Genomic DNA, 13,372 nt, shown 5'->3' with positions numbered 1-13,372 from the left:
GGGGGACGGAGGTAAAAACTTTATGAAGGTGATTGTGGTGATAGACAGTTCTTCGTGAGTATACTAAGGGACCATTGAACTGTACATTGTAAAAATGGGAATTAGGTGGTCTGTGAATGATATCTCAGATAGTTGCATAGCTTGGTGAATATGCTAAGGGACCATTGAACTGTATATGCTAAAAAGGGGAGTTTTATCTGAATAAAGCTTTCATTACAAAAATTTTTTTAAAGGACAAGCTAAGGTTTCTAGGAAAAGGGGAGGTTTTTTTTTTTTTTTTCCCAAAGCTCTAATAAGTTTATAATGGTAACAATCCTACAAGCGACACATTCAGCAATTTGTTTTTTAAAAAACTTGCTTTTAACCTGAACAAAACCTCCCACCGCCTTCGGTCTACTTTCACACCTTCCCGCCGCCCGCGCGGCGGCTCTTCCCCGGGAAGCCCCCTCCGGGGTCACCGTGCGCCCTCCGGAGCACCGGGAGCGCGCGGCCCGGGCGCCCAGGGCGCGGGGCCCCGCCGACGGGGCGGGCCCGGGGGCGGCCGCTGTGACCCCGGGGCGGGCGGAGACGCCGCCTCCGCGGCCACCGATAGGTCCCAGCCCGCCTCGGCGGCCCGCGGGCCAGGGGCGGGGAGCGGCGGCGGCGCGGAGGCCGCGCGCGCGGTCGGGCTCTCCGGAGGCCGGGAGCGAGGCCGGGGCGGCTCGCGGGGCCGAGCGCGGGATGTGGGCGCCGAGCGGCCCGCCGGGGCCCGCGGGCTGGGACCGCCGCCGGGTGGGCGCCAGGCTGCGCGCGGCGCTCGCGGGGCTGCACGAGCTGCGGGGGCTGCGCGCCAGGCAGCAGGCGCGCGTGTGGGGCGCGCTGGCCGGGCCGCCCCCGCCCGGGCCCGCCGCCCCCCGCGGCCCCCGCGCCCACGAGCTGCGGCTGGAGGCGGCGCTGGCGGCGCTTCAGGAGCAGCTGGTAAGGAGCGCGCGGGGGGCGCGGGGGCGGCGGGCGGGAGGCGACCGACCGAGGGGCGCCTTCGGTGGCCTCGGAGGACGCGTCTCGGTCCCAACGCAGACGGACGCGGAGGCCCCACGGATGCGGGTCCTGAGAGCTGCCCGGCCCGCCCGCACCCTGGGGCTGCGCCCGGCTCTGCGTGTCGCCCCGCGCACACAGACTTTGAGGATGAATTCCTGTGTGTTGGAGTTTCCCTGTTGCGTTGATAAGAACGCATCAAATCGGTTTGCCCTGAGGGGGATCCTTGGGATGCCCATTCCGGGCGCCAGCGTCTCCCTGCGGTGTGGGTCGGGGGACGGCGTGCCACGCACCCCCCCAGCTGGCCCGCCCCAGGCTGAGCTCTGGGGTCGTGTCATTGTAACTAGACGTTGGGGGAAGCGTGGATCTGATGAGGCCTCTTCTGCAACTTTAAAATGTAACCTGACCTAGGAAAGGTGTGTCCTCTGGACGGAGAGGCGGTGGAACCAAGCCTCCTGGGCCGCAGCAGGCTCCGCCACACGCCGGGCGCTTCTGTGCCATTGAGGACACTCGGGTCACTGCCCCGATATTGATCTGCTGTGTGATTTCACTTCATGTATTGGCATCAGCTGAAGAGAGTTTTTGCAGGGTTGTGGTACTTTTTTGATGAAAAATTAGAAGGCTTCCCTGGTGGCTCAGATGGTAAAGAATCTGCCTGCAATTCAGGAGACCTGGGTTCGATCCCTTGGTCTGGAAGATCCCTTGGAGGAGGAAATGGCAACCCACTCCAGTATTCTTGCCTGGAGAATCCCATGGGAAGAGGACCCTGGCGGGCTTCAGCCCGTGGGGTCAGCAATAGCCAGACATGACTGAGGGGGCTACAGTCCATAGAAAGATGCCTATTTGAGAGTGGAGTCTATTGCCCCACGTGGAGAGTCTTTTGACTGGGAAGTTAACTCGGCCCTGTTTAAAGTTGCTGTCTGTACAAAGCAGGCTGGATGAAGCTGCCACATTGCTGTCAGCTTAGCGCAGTCCTGTCGGGTCAGTGATTTGTGAGCTGCTTCTAGGTTAGAGAATCCGGAAGCCCAGTGTCTTGTGATGCCTCCCAGGACTCCTGCTGTCTCCGCACATTGTCTCCTGATGGTGCAGCCTCTCCTGGGATTCCCCGGCTCCTCCATGGAGGGAAGGAGCCAGTTACCAAGTGGGACTTTATAGGCTTTTCACCGCCCCCCCAACATCTAATCCAGTCAGAGCTGCAGGTGTGGCTGCCTTGTGTGTGTGTGTGTGTGTGCGCGCGTGTGTGTGTGTGCACGCATGTGTGTGTGCACCCAGATACAGCCTCCCTGGAGGAGGCACACAAAAGCCTGCAAAGGTGCCTGACCTGCGTGTGACGGGAAGGAGCTCCGGGGTGCTGCTCTGCATTGTTCTCTCGGGGGAGCTGGAGCACAGTTGATGATTAACTGAGCTTAAGTCATATACAAATCAGACTTGTGGGTTCTCAGCCTCTAATTACAAATAGCCTTTTGGGAGAGAAGATCAAACCGGTTTTTTGTTGTTTTTTTTTTTTAATGTGGGGACCAGAAGGAACACGCACGCTTTGTCTTGAAACTTTGTTCTTGGCACAGACTGTGTGATCAGAAGAGAAGGATTGAGTACGTGTGACATCAGCCCAGCGATTAACAGGCTCACATCTTTCTTACAGGGAAAGTTTTAGGAGTGATCCCAGTTCTGCAGTGAAGGCTGCAATCACAGGGCCTTCGCCTCCATCTCCGTCTCACACTTGGGTAACTGCAGCTCAGGCAGGGCCCCCTGCCATTCAGCCTGGGTTAACCTGGGCAGGGGGTGCCAATCAGGTGTGAAGACAGGAAGAACTTTTATGGGACCCGCAGCAGCTTTGTCCCCAGACGTCCCAAGTGCGAATGAGCTTGGGCACCTGGGGATTTACGCTGCCTTTAGGAGAGGTCCCCACATCAACACTTACCACAAGGAGCTTCGCCTTGTTAATTGCCGCGTCTGAAGTCACAGCAGGAAGCGTGAAGTAGGTGCTTAGTGAGTCTTCACTGGATAAATAAACGAGCTCCGTTACTGCTGATAGCACAGGGGAAGAAGGTTTCATGTTTACCGTCTCCGTGTCCTAGACTTCGAGCTCATGAAAGCCCCATGACCTCCGACCCTGCCTCTATGGCCGGCGCTGCGGTCACCTGTCCATCTTCCAGGGATAGTCCTTCCCTGAGACTCGACTGCCCTTCCCGTCTCTGTCAGGGTCAGGTTCCCAGTGGCCCTGATGGGAAGCCTTGGACACCCTGGAGAGCCCGGAAGCTTTATGTCCCGCCAGGAGCCACCAGCGCGAGAGGGGCCCGGGGGGACAGGAGGGCAGGCTCTGGGCACCCACCAGGACCCTGCGGGGAGTTTCCCGCTGGTCACACTGCCCGGCCCGAGCGGCAGCAGCTCCTCCTCCCTGGCAGGCACTGGCCTTCAGCAGGAGCTGAGGGTCTGACTGCCGTCGGAGCTGCAGCGTCTGCTGCTGTCCTTGGGCCGCTCTCGGGGGACACGGACTGGCACAGGGGTGTCCACGGCTGGCTGGGCCCCCTTGTGCGGCGCCGGCACCCGTGGTCCCCGAGGCTCACCTGGGCCCGCCTCCCGAGGGCCTCTCCTCCAGCCGGCTGGGGCTCTTGAGGTCCCGCCGGGCTGATGCCCAAGCTGCTTCCTGTGCGTGTGCCGGGTTTCGGGGAGAGGGCGGAGGTGTTCTAGATGCCGTCTCTGTGCCCCGAATGTGGGGATGTTTCTCCCGCTCGCCCTCCGAATCTGCTGCAGAGCTTTGAGAGGCTGGAAAGCCGGGTTGCAGATGGGAGCAAAAGGGCAAAACAAGAGGAAATCAGCTCCGCCTCTGCAGCCTGTGAAGTCAGCAGTTGGAAGATGGGGCTAAGCCAGACGTCTGGATGTAACGGCGTTCCCCGGGTAGAAGTTCTCAAGCGTTCGTGGTCACGGAACGCTGGTCCCTGGGGAGCTTGTCAAAGTGCCGGTTGCCCGGTGTGCCCTTGAGTCTCAGTTAACTGGTGTGGCAGGGACCTCGGGGGTCTACACGGAGGCCCGCGGGGGCTCCCGGCTCCCGGGAACCACGCTGTCTCTCCTTCCAGGTTTGGGGGACTCAGACAGGACATGCTGCCCCGCCTGTGAGCCCGAAGGCCTGCGGTGCACCGGGGGCGCGGGGCAGCGAGGTTCGCTGCTCTGGAGGGAGCCCGAGCGGCACTGCCCTTGCGTTCACGCCGTGATGACTTTTCTGCCACACACTTGTCTCTGCAGAAACGCATGTGAGCGCAGGGAGGCTGTGTGCCTGGCTTCGCAGCAGGTCACACTCAGCTCAGGTTCCCCAGGAACCTCCGACTTAGCACAGCCTTAGAGCCCGCGGCGGGGTTAAGGAGAAGCAGAGACATAACCCCCCACGGAGGACAGTGTACGTCCGGGTGAGACGCCCTGTCGCCGTGCGGCGGGGTCCTCCAGACACAGTCATTCCCTGGAAGGTACCGGGGCCTTTCGACATTAAACAGAGCCCGCCAGCTGCAGGCCAGGCCAGGCACACGGTAGTCACAGAGCATTTATTCCAGCACAAACAGGCCAGGGTCAGTTTTGGTAGGGGGACGGGTTGGAGAGGGAGGAAAAAGCCAGAGGGGGCCTCTTTCAGGAGGAAGGGGCTCGTGGCTGGGGAGGGAGGAGGTCTCATCGCCGCGTTCAAACCCTGAAGCGTGGTTGAGCAGGCAGCTGAGGTTTCTGCCTGCCCCAGGGCCCAGGGAGGAGAAAGTCTCGGGCAGTAAAAACTCCCTTTGTTTGAACCTAAGTGTTTCTCCTTGGCTGGAGCCCCTCTTGGAGCCCCGCCCCCAGCTCTCCGGCAGGGCCGTCCCCCGGGGAGGGTTTCCCGCTGCGAGAATGTTCAGGGGCGCAGCCAGGGGGCCCGGGGAGTCTCCGTGGTTCTGAGTGTGTAAGGCGTGAATAAACTCGGGACTGCCTTTCGCAGTGTTACGTTTACCTACTGTTCCACGAGGCTGGAGGCTGTCTTGCTGCGAAATGGGGGGGTTGTTCTGAGACCCCTGCATCGGCTCCTGAGGAAGGTGGATGTGGACCGGATGGTCCACCCACCGGCGCCGGGCTCTCGGCCCCTAACCCAGAGCAGTGTGCCGACGGCGTCGTCCCGTGAGAACCAGAAATTGCTGCCACCTGCCCCTCTGGGACTGACTTCTCGTATTTATTGAAATTGCTGAAGTAATTCCTCATTTCCTATATAATAAATAGAAATATAATTAATCACCTTTTTAAACAGGAAGACTCATAAAATTGCACTCACTAATTATTGGCCTTGAACGTCATTGCTAATCAAAACAAGAGATTTAGGCAGTAAGCCTCGACAACAGGGTGCAGTTTTATCACTAAAGGAAGGACGTCAGCGTTTGTGAAACACGAGTGCTATTTCCCGTGCATGTGTGTGTACGCATGTGGGCGTGTATTGTGAGCATCAACTGCATACATGTGTGTATATTACGTGATACTCACACGCATGTAGTTAACACACACAGTAACCCATCTCACAGCCAGGGAAGCCGAGGCCTGGAGCAGGACAGAGCTGGGAGGTGGGCCCTGAGACCAGGAGGTGCTGGGCATCGCAGGCTGCGTCTGCCCCGGCGCCAGGCATCCCTCCTGCAGGCCCCTCCCCGCTCCCCGGAGCCCTGCAGGACCGTTCTCCGCGCCTCCTGTGCGGGCCGTGTGTGTGTGTGTGTGTGTGTGTGTGTGTGTGAGAGAGAGTCGCTCATCTCATGGTCCACACGCGGGTTGGAAAAGAATTCCCAGACGTGAGGCAGCATGAGAGAGGCATGGAGCTATTAGAGCGGGAGACGCTGTTAGAACAGCGGGCCTGCTCAAGGGAGAGCCGACCTTGACCAGGGGTCCTTGGTGCACCTTTATGCCCAGGGTGCCAGGCGCGGGACGGGGCCTTGCGTGTCGTGTGCTTATGGGATGAGGCAGGTACACTGGGTGGGGAGAGGAAGGCAAATGCCTTCTCCCTGTGGGGTGGGAGGGGAGACAGATTATCCTGCTCAGGAGGACCTGAGGTTCGTTAATGGTCACGACATGGGGAGGGGAAGAATATAAGGGTCTGGTTTGTTCTCTGCCTCCATTCCAAGACCCTGCTTGTTCACTTGGTCTTTCGTCCTTGGGACACCACAGCTCCATCGTGTCCAAGTCTTTGTGGCCCCATGGACTGTAGCCCGCCAGGCTCGTCTGTCCATGGGATTCTCCAGGCAAGAATACTGGAGTGGGTTGCCACTTCCTCCTCCAGGGGATCTTCCTGACCCAGGGATCGAACCCGGGTCTCCTGCATTGCAGGCGACTCTTTACTAGCTGAGCCACCAGGGAGACACATCTGCGCCGTGCAGGCTAAGGCTCTGCAGAAGGCGGGGCCCTTCTTCTCTCCTGGGGACTCTCCTGTCCCCCGAAGAGCTGAAAGCCCGGCCCCCCGGTGCCACAGACGGGCGGCCGTGAAGGAACGTGGTGACTCAGGCCCCAGACGCAGGGTCCACGAGGCGCGCGCCCGGGACAGCGGGCTCTTGCAGAGATGGAAAGACCTTGACAATACCCTCGGTGGCTCCTGCTGGAGGCGGGGGCCTTGGGCTGGTTTAGATCCCAGTCCCACTCTCATAAGCTGCGTTACCCTGTCTCCTTATAAAGGAAGATGTCTAAGTGACCATCGCTGATTCCAGCATCTGTACCTGGGAAGACAAGCCGGCGGCGGTGGCAGCTGGGAGCCCGTGTGCGGGGTGGGGTGCGGGGCTGCAGGCCGGGGTTCGTGGGGGGTTGGGGAGGTTGCCGCGAGTGAGATGGCTTCACGGGGCGCCCTGGCCTCCGGGTCTGGACTCAGAATGGCCCCATGCCCTGCTCTGTCCCTTCCTAGGACCGCTTGAGACGCCAGGACGTCGGCCTGCAGACGCACCTGGACCAGCTGGACCGGCAGATCAGCGCGCTGCAGCTGGACGTGCGCAGGGGCCCCGGCGAGGCCGCAGACAGCGACAGCAGGCCCAGCTCGGGTACGGCCGTCCGGCGAGCCCACCGCTGCTCAGGCCCCGGGGTCAGCAGCCACCGCCGCGCCCGACAGCGCGCGTCACAGAAGGAGCCGAATATTTTCAATGCTTGTATTTAAGTGCGATTGGGAAGAAAGAGGGGCTTCCCAAGGGGTGCTGGTGGTAAAGAACCCGCCTGCCAATGCAGGAGACACAAGAGACGCAGGTTCGATCCCTAGGCCGGGAAGATCCCCTGGAGAAGGGCATGGCAATCCCCTCCAATATTCTCTCCTGGAGAATCCCATGGACAGAGGAGCCTGATGGGCTACAGTCCCTGGGGTCGCAGAGTCAGACACAACTTAGTCTGACTTTCCCTTAGCACAACTTTCCCTTAGCACGCACGGGAAAAAAGAAGACAGAGTGCTGTATGCACTGTTTAGTTGGGAAAATACTGCTCTGGGGGGGAAGAAACCGCATGAGTTTCTCTCCTCTCCCTAGGCTGAGGCATATTCTGGGCTTTGGCATATTCTGGGCTGTGTTCGGGTGGAGCGGACGTGGAGGCTGTAAATAACAGCTTTTGTGTGACAATAGGAGTTTTGAGTCCATAGGTTCATTCAGCCTGAAAGCAGTACTGCGTCCTCCCCGTTGCCTGGGTGCCCTGCGTCAAGGTCGTTCAAGGTCACACACTGATGGTTAGCATCGTTCTGGCCGACACGGCCCTGGGCACCTGGGCTTCCTCTCCAGGTTCCGGGCTCAGACGGCGGCTCAGACAGCAAACCCGGGAGACCGGCGTCTCCCCGGGTACAGTGCTCTCTGGCGCGTCTGTTTTTCTGTTTGAAAGATCCTTCCGCGGTCTGGGTTGTCACGCATGTAGCAGGGCCGGGCGGGGGCCTCCCCGAACGCTGCCCCTTTTCTGGTTGCTGCCTCAGGTGGAGCTTGAGAGGCTCAAGGAGGGAGGGGAGAGGAGGGTGAGGGTTCCACTCCCGGGGCCGGACGCCAGTGGCCACGTGGGGGACTGAGCCGCTTGCCCCGGAGAGGGGTGAGCAGCTGGGGGGCGGGGCTTGGGTGGGGGTGAGGGCCCGCTGACCCCGGGGGCACAGGAGGCAGCAGGGGTCCTCGGCATCCCCGCCCCAGGCACTCCCCCTCCCAGCCCCACAGCCCCCTCGCACCGGCTCCCTGGGCCGCTGAGCCCCTCTCTCCCCCGCCAGGCTTCTACGAGCTGAGCGACGGCGGCTCCTGCTCCCTGTCGACATCCTGCACGTCCGTGTGCAGCGACCACGTGTCCTGCTCCCTGGGAACCTTGCTACCCGCCGCCCCCAAGGCCAGGCCTGGCTCTGGGGACTGCCGGCCCCGCTCGGCCGACGAGACCGCCGTGTGCGGGGTCCCCCTGCCTGCGTGGGGTCCCCCGGCCGGCGAGGAGGGGCCAGGCCAGCTACTGCAGGAGGAGCCCCGGCCGCGGCCGGTGTCCACAGGTGAGGACAGCCAGGCGGTGGGGGACCCCCGGGCCCTCGAGCTCCCCCCGGGGAGGTGGGGGCAGCCCCGAGCTGCCGAGCACAGAACAGGGAGCCCTGGGCATGTGGGGGAGGTTCCACCCCAACAGGGGCTGCTCCAGGGTTTCCGTGGGCTTTTCGGCTTTTGAATGGATGGACGGAGGAATCAAAGGCCCGCTTCTGTCCGTCGCAGCAGGGCTGTGGCAACAGAAAGCATGTCTTCTTATTTAAAACGAGCGTCCTTCCGCACCCTTCCGTGGCCCGTCCGGGACCAGGGTGGGGCAGCGCTGGACACGGACGTGGAGAGAGTTCAGCTCACCCGCGGCGCCCCCCCAGCCTGTCCCTCAGACGGTCCCCACATGCCCCGTCCCTCGGACGGTCCCGAAAGGAGGAGAGGCCCCTCACTCCTGGTGCTGGACCTGAGCCAGCAGGATGCTGGGCGCGTCTGCAGACGTCTCAGGGCTGGTCTGTCCCGTGACCTTGTCCCAGGCACCCGCGTGGTTCCCGACCCCCCTTCTCGCTGCGTGCTCTGCACCTTTGCCGCACGAGGGCGGGAACTGAGCGTCAGGGTCTCAGCCTCGGCCCCCGCCCCCGGCTGTGGCTGGAGCGGCCCGGGTGGCGGGCGTGCGGAGGCTGCCCGCGTCTCCAGGCGCCGCGTGTGCGGGACCAGAATCGTCCTGCCGCAGCCGGGTCGGGGCGCGTCCTGCCCCAGGGCGGCGCATGCGCAGAGGCGGGGTGGTCCTGCTGAGGCCGGCGGGCGGCGCTTCCTACCCAGGGCGGCGCGTGCGGCTTCCTTCGTTGATGCCTCCCCCTTTTTCTCCTTCCCAGGTGACCTTGAAAGGATCCTGCCGGCCGACGTAGGGCTGCAGAAAGCCGGGGCACACCCCGCGGCCACTCCCTTCCTCTGCCACGGTGTGGACCCCAAGTACCAGTGCGACCTGGTGTCCCGGGGCGGCCGGGAGGTGTACCCCTACCCCAGCCCGCTGCACGCCGTGGCCCTGCAGAGCCCGCTGTTCGCTCTGACCAGGGAGACGCCGCAGACTGAGGGCCGTGTGACCCCCCGCCCGCCCCCCGCCAGCCCCGCAGGCCCCAGCTCCGTCCGCTCCGGGCTGGCCTTCGAGGCTGGCCCCGCTGCAGCCTACATTGAGCGGCTGCTGCGACTGCGGGCCCGAGGGAGTGCGCGGGGGCCCCCTAGAGGGGAGGCGTCCCCAGCCCCGCCGCAGCTCGGTGCCCGGAAGGTGGACGATGAAGGTGGCCTGGAGAAGCCGGCCTGCACCCCCGGGAGGGCAGTGGTGAGCGGGGCCGCCTGCGGGGACAGCCTCGCCCGGCCGCCACCTGCGCCCTCTGTGGGCACCCCACGCCCCAGCAGCCATCCCGAGGGGGGACCCGGCCCCTCGTGTGGGCACATGCGCGGGGAGACCCGTCCAGACGCCCCCCAGCTGGCCTGTGGCCGGGCCCCCGCTCCCCGCTGCCCCGCTCAGCCGACGGCGCTTGCTGGCTGGACGGGCGGAGGCAGGTGGCCGAGCGGGCGAGTGGACGGACGCTGCGCCCACCCCCACCTGGTTGCCAGCGGAGCTTCCCCCACAGGACCCCCCAAGACCAGGCCTGTGACGATCAGGAGGGGGCCCAGCGACAAGACGCAGGGGCCTGGGAGGCCGCAGCTGCAGTGGGGCGCCCTCGGGGTCCCCCGGCCGCCCCCAGAGTCAGGGGGTGCTCCCTGGAGGCCCACGCTGGCCGCAGAGGCGCCCGGCCGGTCCTGCTCCGAGTCCAGCCTCTACCCCGTGTCCTTCTTCGTGCCCCTGCTGGTGGCGCGGCGGGAGGGTCACCGGGCGTCGGCTCAGGCCTTGTTCCCCTGGGAAGCCGCGCAGCTAGGGGCGTCCGGGGGCGCGGCGCGGAAGAGGCAGCGCCGGTGGCAGTCCTCAGTGGAGATCTCGGCCCGGGCGCGCCCGGAACCCGGCCTGGGGCCCCGCAGGCCCGCAGCCCGGAGAGGGGGCCTCCCGAGGCCCGTGTTTGTCAGGCCCAGGCCCCCGCCGCCCCCGCAGGACGCCCGCGCCCGCAGCGCGTCGGAGGGTTCCGACGGCTCCGCCGAGTGCGCCTCGCTGCTCCTCTCCACCGCGGCCGGAAGCAGCGGGGATGAGGCCAGCGACCACACCGCCAGCCGCTTCGGGGACGCCGAGTCCAGCGGCAGCGAGTCGGGGGGCGGCGGGCGGCCGGGCCAGCGGGCCCGCGCCAGCTCCAGGCCGGCCCTGCCCCCGGTGCCCAGGCTGTGCCGCGTCAAGGCCTCCAAGGCCCTCAAGAGGAAGATCCGCAGGTTCCAGCCGGCCGCCCTGAAGGTCATGACCATGGTGTGAGGGGCGGCCGCCGGCAGAGGGGCCTCTCGGCTTCGGACCGCCAGCCTCGCTCACTCGCGGCTGGCGTGCGGGCTGCCATCTGACAGCTCTGCTCGGTCCCCGAAGCCGCCCTTTGACAGGGGTCCCCTCAGAGGAGCTGCCGGGGTGTCCCTGGGTGTGTCACCCCGGGTGAGGCTGTGACTCTGGGTGCGTCGCCCACGGGGCGCAGTGGAGACAACCTCCGGGACTCCGGGATTGCAGACCTGACGGCCGGCCTCCCAGGCCCTGTGCCCTGAGCCCGGGATGGGTGCCCTCGGGCTGGTGCACGTTGTGGGGCGGGCGGTATCCCCGATGGCTGCAGCACTGCTCTAGAAACTGGGTTGGAATATGAGTCCTTGTCAAACGCTCCAGGTGAATAAACACCTCAAATGCCATTGTCTTTGCAAGTCAGCCTGCCCCTGTAGCCTCCCCGCCCCGGGGATGTAGCTGGTGGTCAGCAAACCCTCGTCCTTCCCACCGTGAGGACGCCCTCTCACCCCGGGGGGAGAACGCGCTTCATGTGAGTCCACGCCACACTCTTTCCAACACTCATGTGTTGAGCATAAATGTGCTTTTGAAAAGAAACCCTTGTGTGTGGTGTTTATTTTTCAAAGGAAATGTCCCTCAGCTTTTCCAGGGGAAAAGGGGGTCTGGGCTCCTTCAGCCCCTCCTGGGGAAAGGGTCTTCCTAAGCTTTTTCTGAAACTGTATTGATACTTGAAGGAAGAAGCCAAACCTACTAGTGATGGGTTTTTCGGTAAAAGGTTGTACACAGGACAGGCGCTTCCCTGGTAGCTCAGCTGGGAAAGAATCCACCTGCAATGCAGGAGACCCGGGTTCAATCCCTGGGTCAGGAAGGTCCCCTGGAGAAGGGACAGGCTACCTACGCCAGTATTCATGGGCTTACTCAGTGGCTCAGATGGTAAAGAATCCGCCTGCAATGCGAGAGACCCGGGTTCGATCCCTGGGTTGGGAAGATCCCCCCTGGAGGAGGGCATACTCTTGCCTGGAGAATCCCATGGACAGAGGAGCCTGGCGGGCTACAATCCATGGGGTCACAAAGGGTCAGACATGACCTAGTGACCACAGCACAGCTCACAGGGCATTCTCTTTAATGGTCTAATTCTCACCCATGTGGCCTGAGAGGGTGGGGGGCCCAGGTTCTCTGGGGCCTCTGAGAAGGTGAGGGGCCTGTGAGAGGATCCAGGGGCTGAGAGGCCAGCCCTGCCCCGGTCCTCACAGCCTGCGCCCCTCGCTGGCCACCCTGGAGAAATGGCCATGAAGCTCCCTTCACGGGGTGTGTCCTGCTGTTTGACGTCCTCTCTTGCATCAGGCAGAGCTTCTCCCAGTTCAGGGGTTGCAGGGCCGCGTTTGCAAAGTGCAGACTTCCTTTGTTGTCATCAGGGACTCTGTCCTTGCTTCACAGAGAGCCCTCGGGCTCTGTCTCTGGCTAAGGTCTTGCAAGGTCAGTGCAAAAGGGGTGCAGTGGGTGTCCTGACAGTGTTTCTCTTTCTCGGAAGCCAGGCTGTGTTTCCTCATGATTCAGCCTCTGAAGTGAGCCAGACAGGAATGCGTCCCCACCCAGATGATGCTGGGCCTGTCTGTGCAACCAGCGATCCAACCATGCCAATAACCCAGCAAAGTAACCACGCCGACCAACCAACCGGCGATCTAACCATGCAGATAACCAAGCAAAATAACCATGCCAACCAGCAGTCAACCGTGCCAATTAACCAGCAAAGTAGCCGTGCTGACCAACCAACCGGAGATCTAACCTGCCAACGGCCTGTCCCCCTGGACAGCCCAGGAGGCACGGCCACAGAGGAGGCTACGGCTGGGTAAAGAGCAGATGGAGGGCCAGACAGACAGCCGATCAGACAGACAGACAGACAGACAGCGAGGGTTTCTGACCCCCAGGAACATCACGGGCACCACCAGGCAGGCTGCGCAAGCACCATGGGGAGGGCTCTTTGGGAAAATCCCTAAAAGCACAGAATTAAAGTTGAGAACATCAGTGACAAGAAGGCAGAGACCGTCCCCAACCCAGAGGTGCTATAAATTCAGAGAAGAAAGATACTCAATGAAGGCAGAAGGTTGAGGGCAGAATGTGCAGAAACGAAGATTAACTGAGACATTCCATTGATTTGCCTGAATAATTTATGTTTTTAGCATGTTTTTCCTCTGAACAGATATGGTCGTAGCTGCTCGGGACAAGGGGAAGACAAAGCAGGCAGCTGCTCTGGGCAGAAGGTGGCCTGTGACGGGGAGGGCGGAGGATTACTCGACGATGGGGTATCCTTCCAGTGCATTTGAAGGTGGGTGAGCTACTTCCCCATCCCTGAAGTCAAAAAAAAAAAAAAAAAAAGAGAGTTGATTCTCTGACTTTTGAGATCATTAGGAAGCATTTGTCATTTCCAGCATGACTGAAATACAAGTATTATAGCAAGAAAGTGAATATATAAAGGATAAACTAGTTCTTTCTAAGTATCAAAGTCAAACGAAGATAGAAATTAGAT

At 62.2% G+C, this 13,372-nt stretch overlaps 1 protein-coding gene and 1 long non-coding RNA gene across 3 annotated transcripts; one reads left to right on the top strand and one right to left on the bottom strand.

Moving 5' to 3' along the window:
• Positions 1 to 631: 631 nt before the first annotated feature.
• Positions 632 to 11,442, top strand: DACT2 (dishevelled binding antagonist of beta catenin 2). Of its 2 annotated transcripts, XM_043457326.1 has the most exons (4): positions 632 to 957; positions 6,893 to 7,025; positions 8,207 to 8,470; positions 9,317 to 11,442. In XM_043457326.1, the coding sequence occupies exons 1-4, from the start codon at positions 721 to 723 to the stop codon at positions 10,837 to 10,839; spliced, it is 2,157 nt and encodes a 718-aa protein (XP_043313261.1). In that variant the 5' UTR covers positions 632 to 720; the 3' UTR covers positions 10,840 to 11,442. The 2 variants fall into 2 exon arrangements, with proteins under 2 accessions (XP_043313261.1, XP_043313262.1); XM_043457327.1 differs by lacking the exons at positions 632 to 957; positions 6,893 to 7,025 and adding an exon at positions 7,223 to 7,799.
• Positions 2,646 to 3,712, bottom strand: LOC122434138. The gene is made up of 3 exons (XR_006267258.1): positions 3,582 to 3,712; positions 2,936 to 3,039; positions 2,646 to 2,785 (listed from the first exon to the last, which is right to left on the bottom strand). It is a non-coding gene; the product is annotated as an uncharacterized LOC122434138 (long non-coding RNA).
• Positions 11,443 to 13,372: the final 1,930 nt, after the last annotated feature.

The sequence above is a fragment of the Cervus canadensis genome, chromosome 33 (assembly GCF_019320065.1).
Source record: "Cervus canadensis isolate Bull #8, Minnesota chromosome 33, ASM1932006v1, whole genome shotgun sequence".
Classification (NCBI taxonomy): Eukaryota; Metazoa; Chordata; class Mammalia; order Artiodactyla; family Cervidae; genus Cervus; species Cervus canadensis.
Note: the sequence above shows the minus strand (reverse complement) of the source record. Positions and strands in the feature narration are given on the sequence as shown.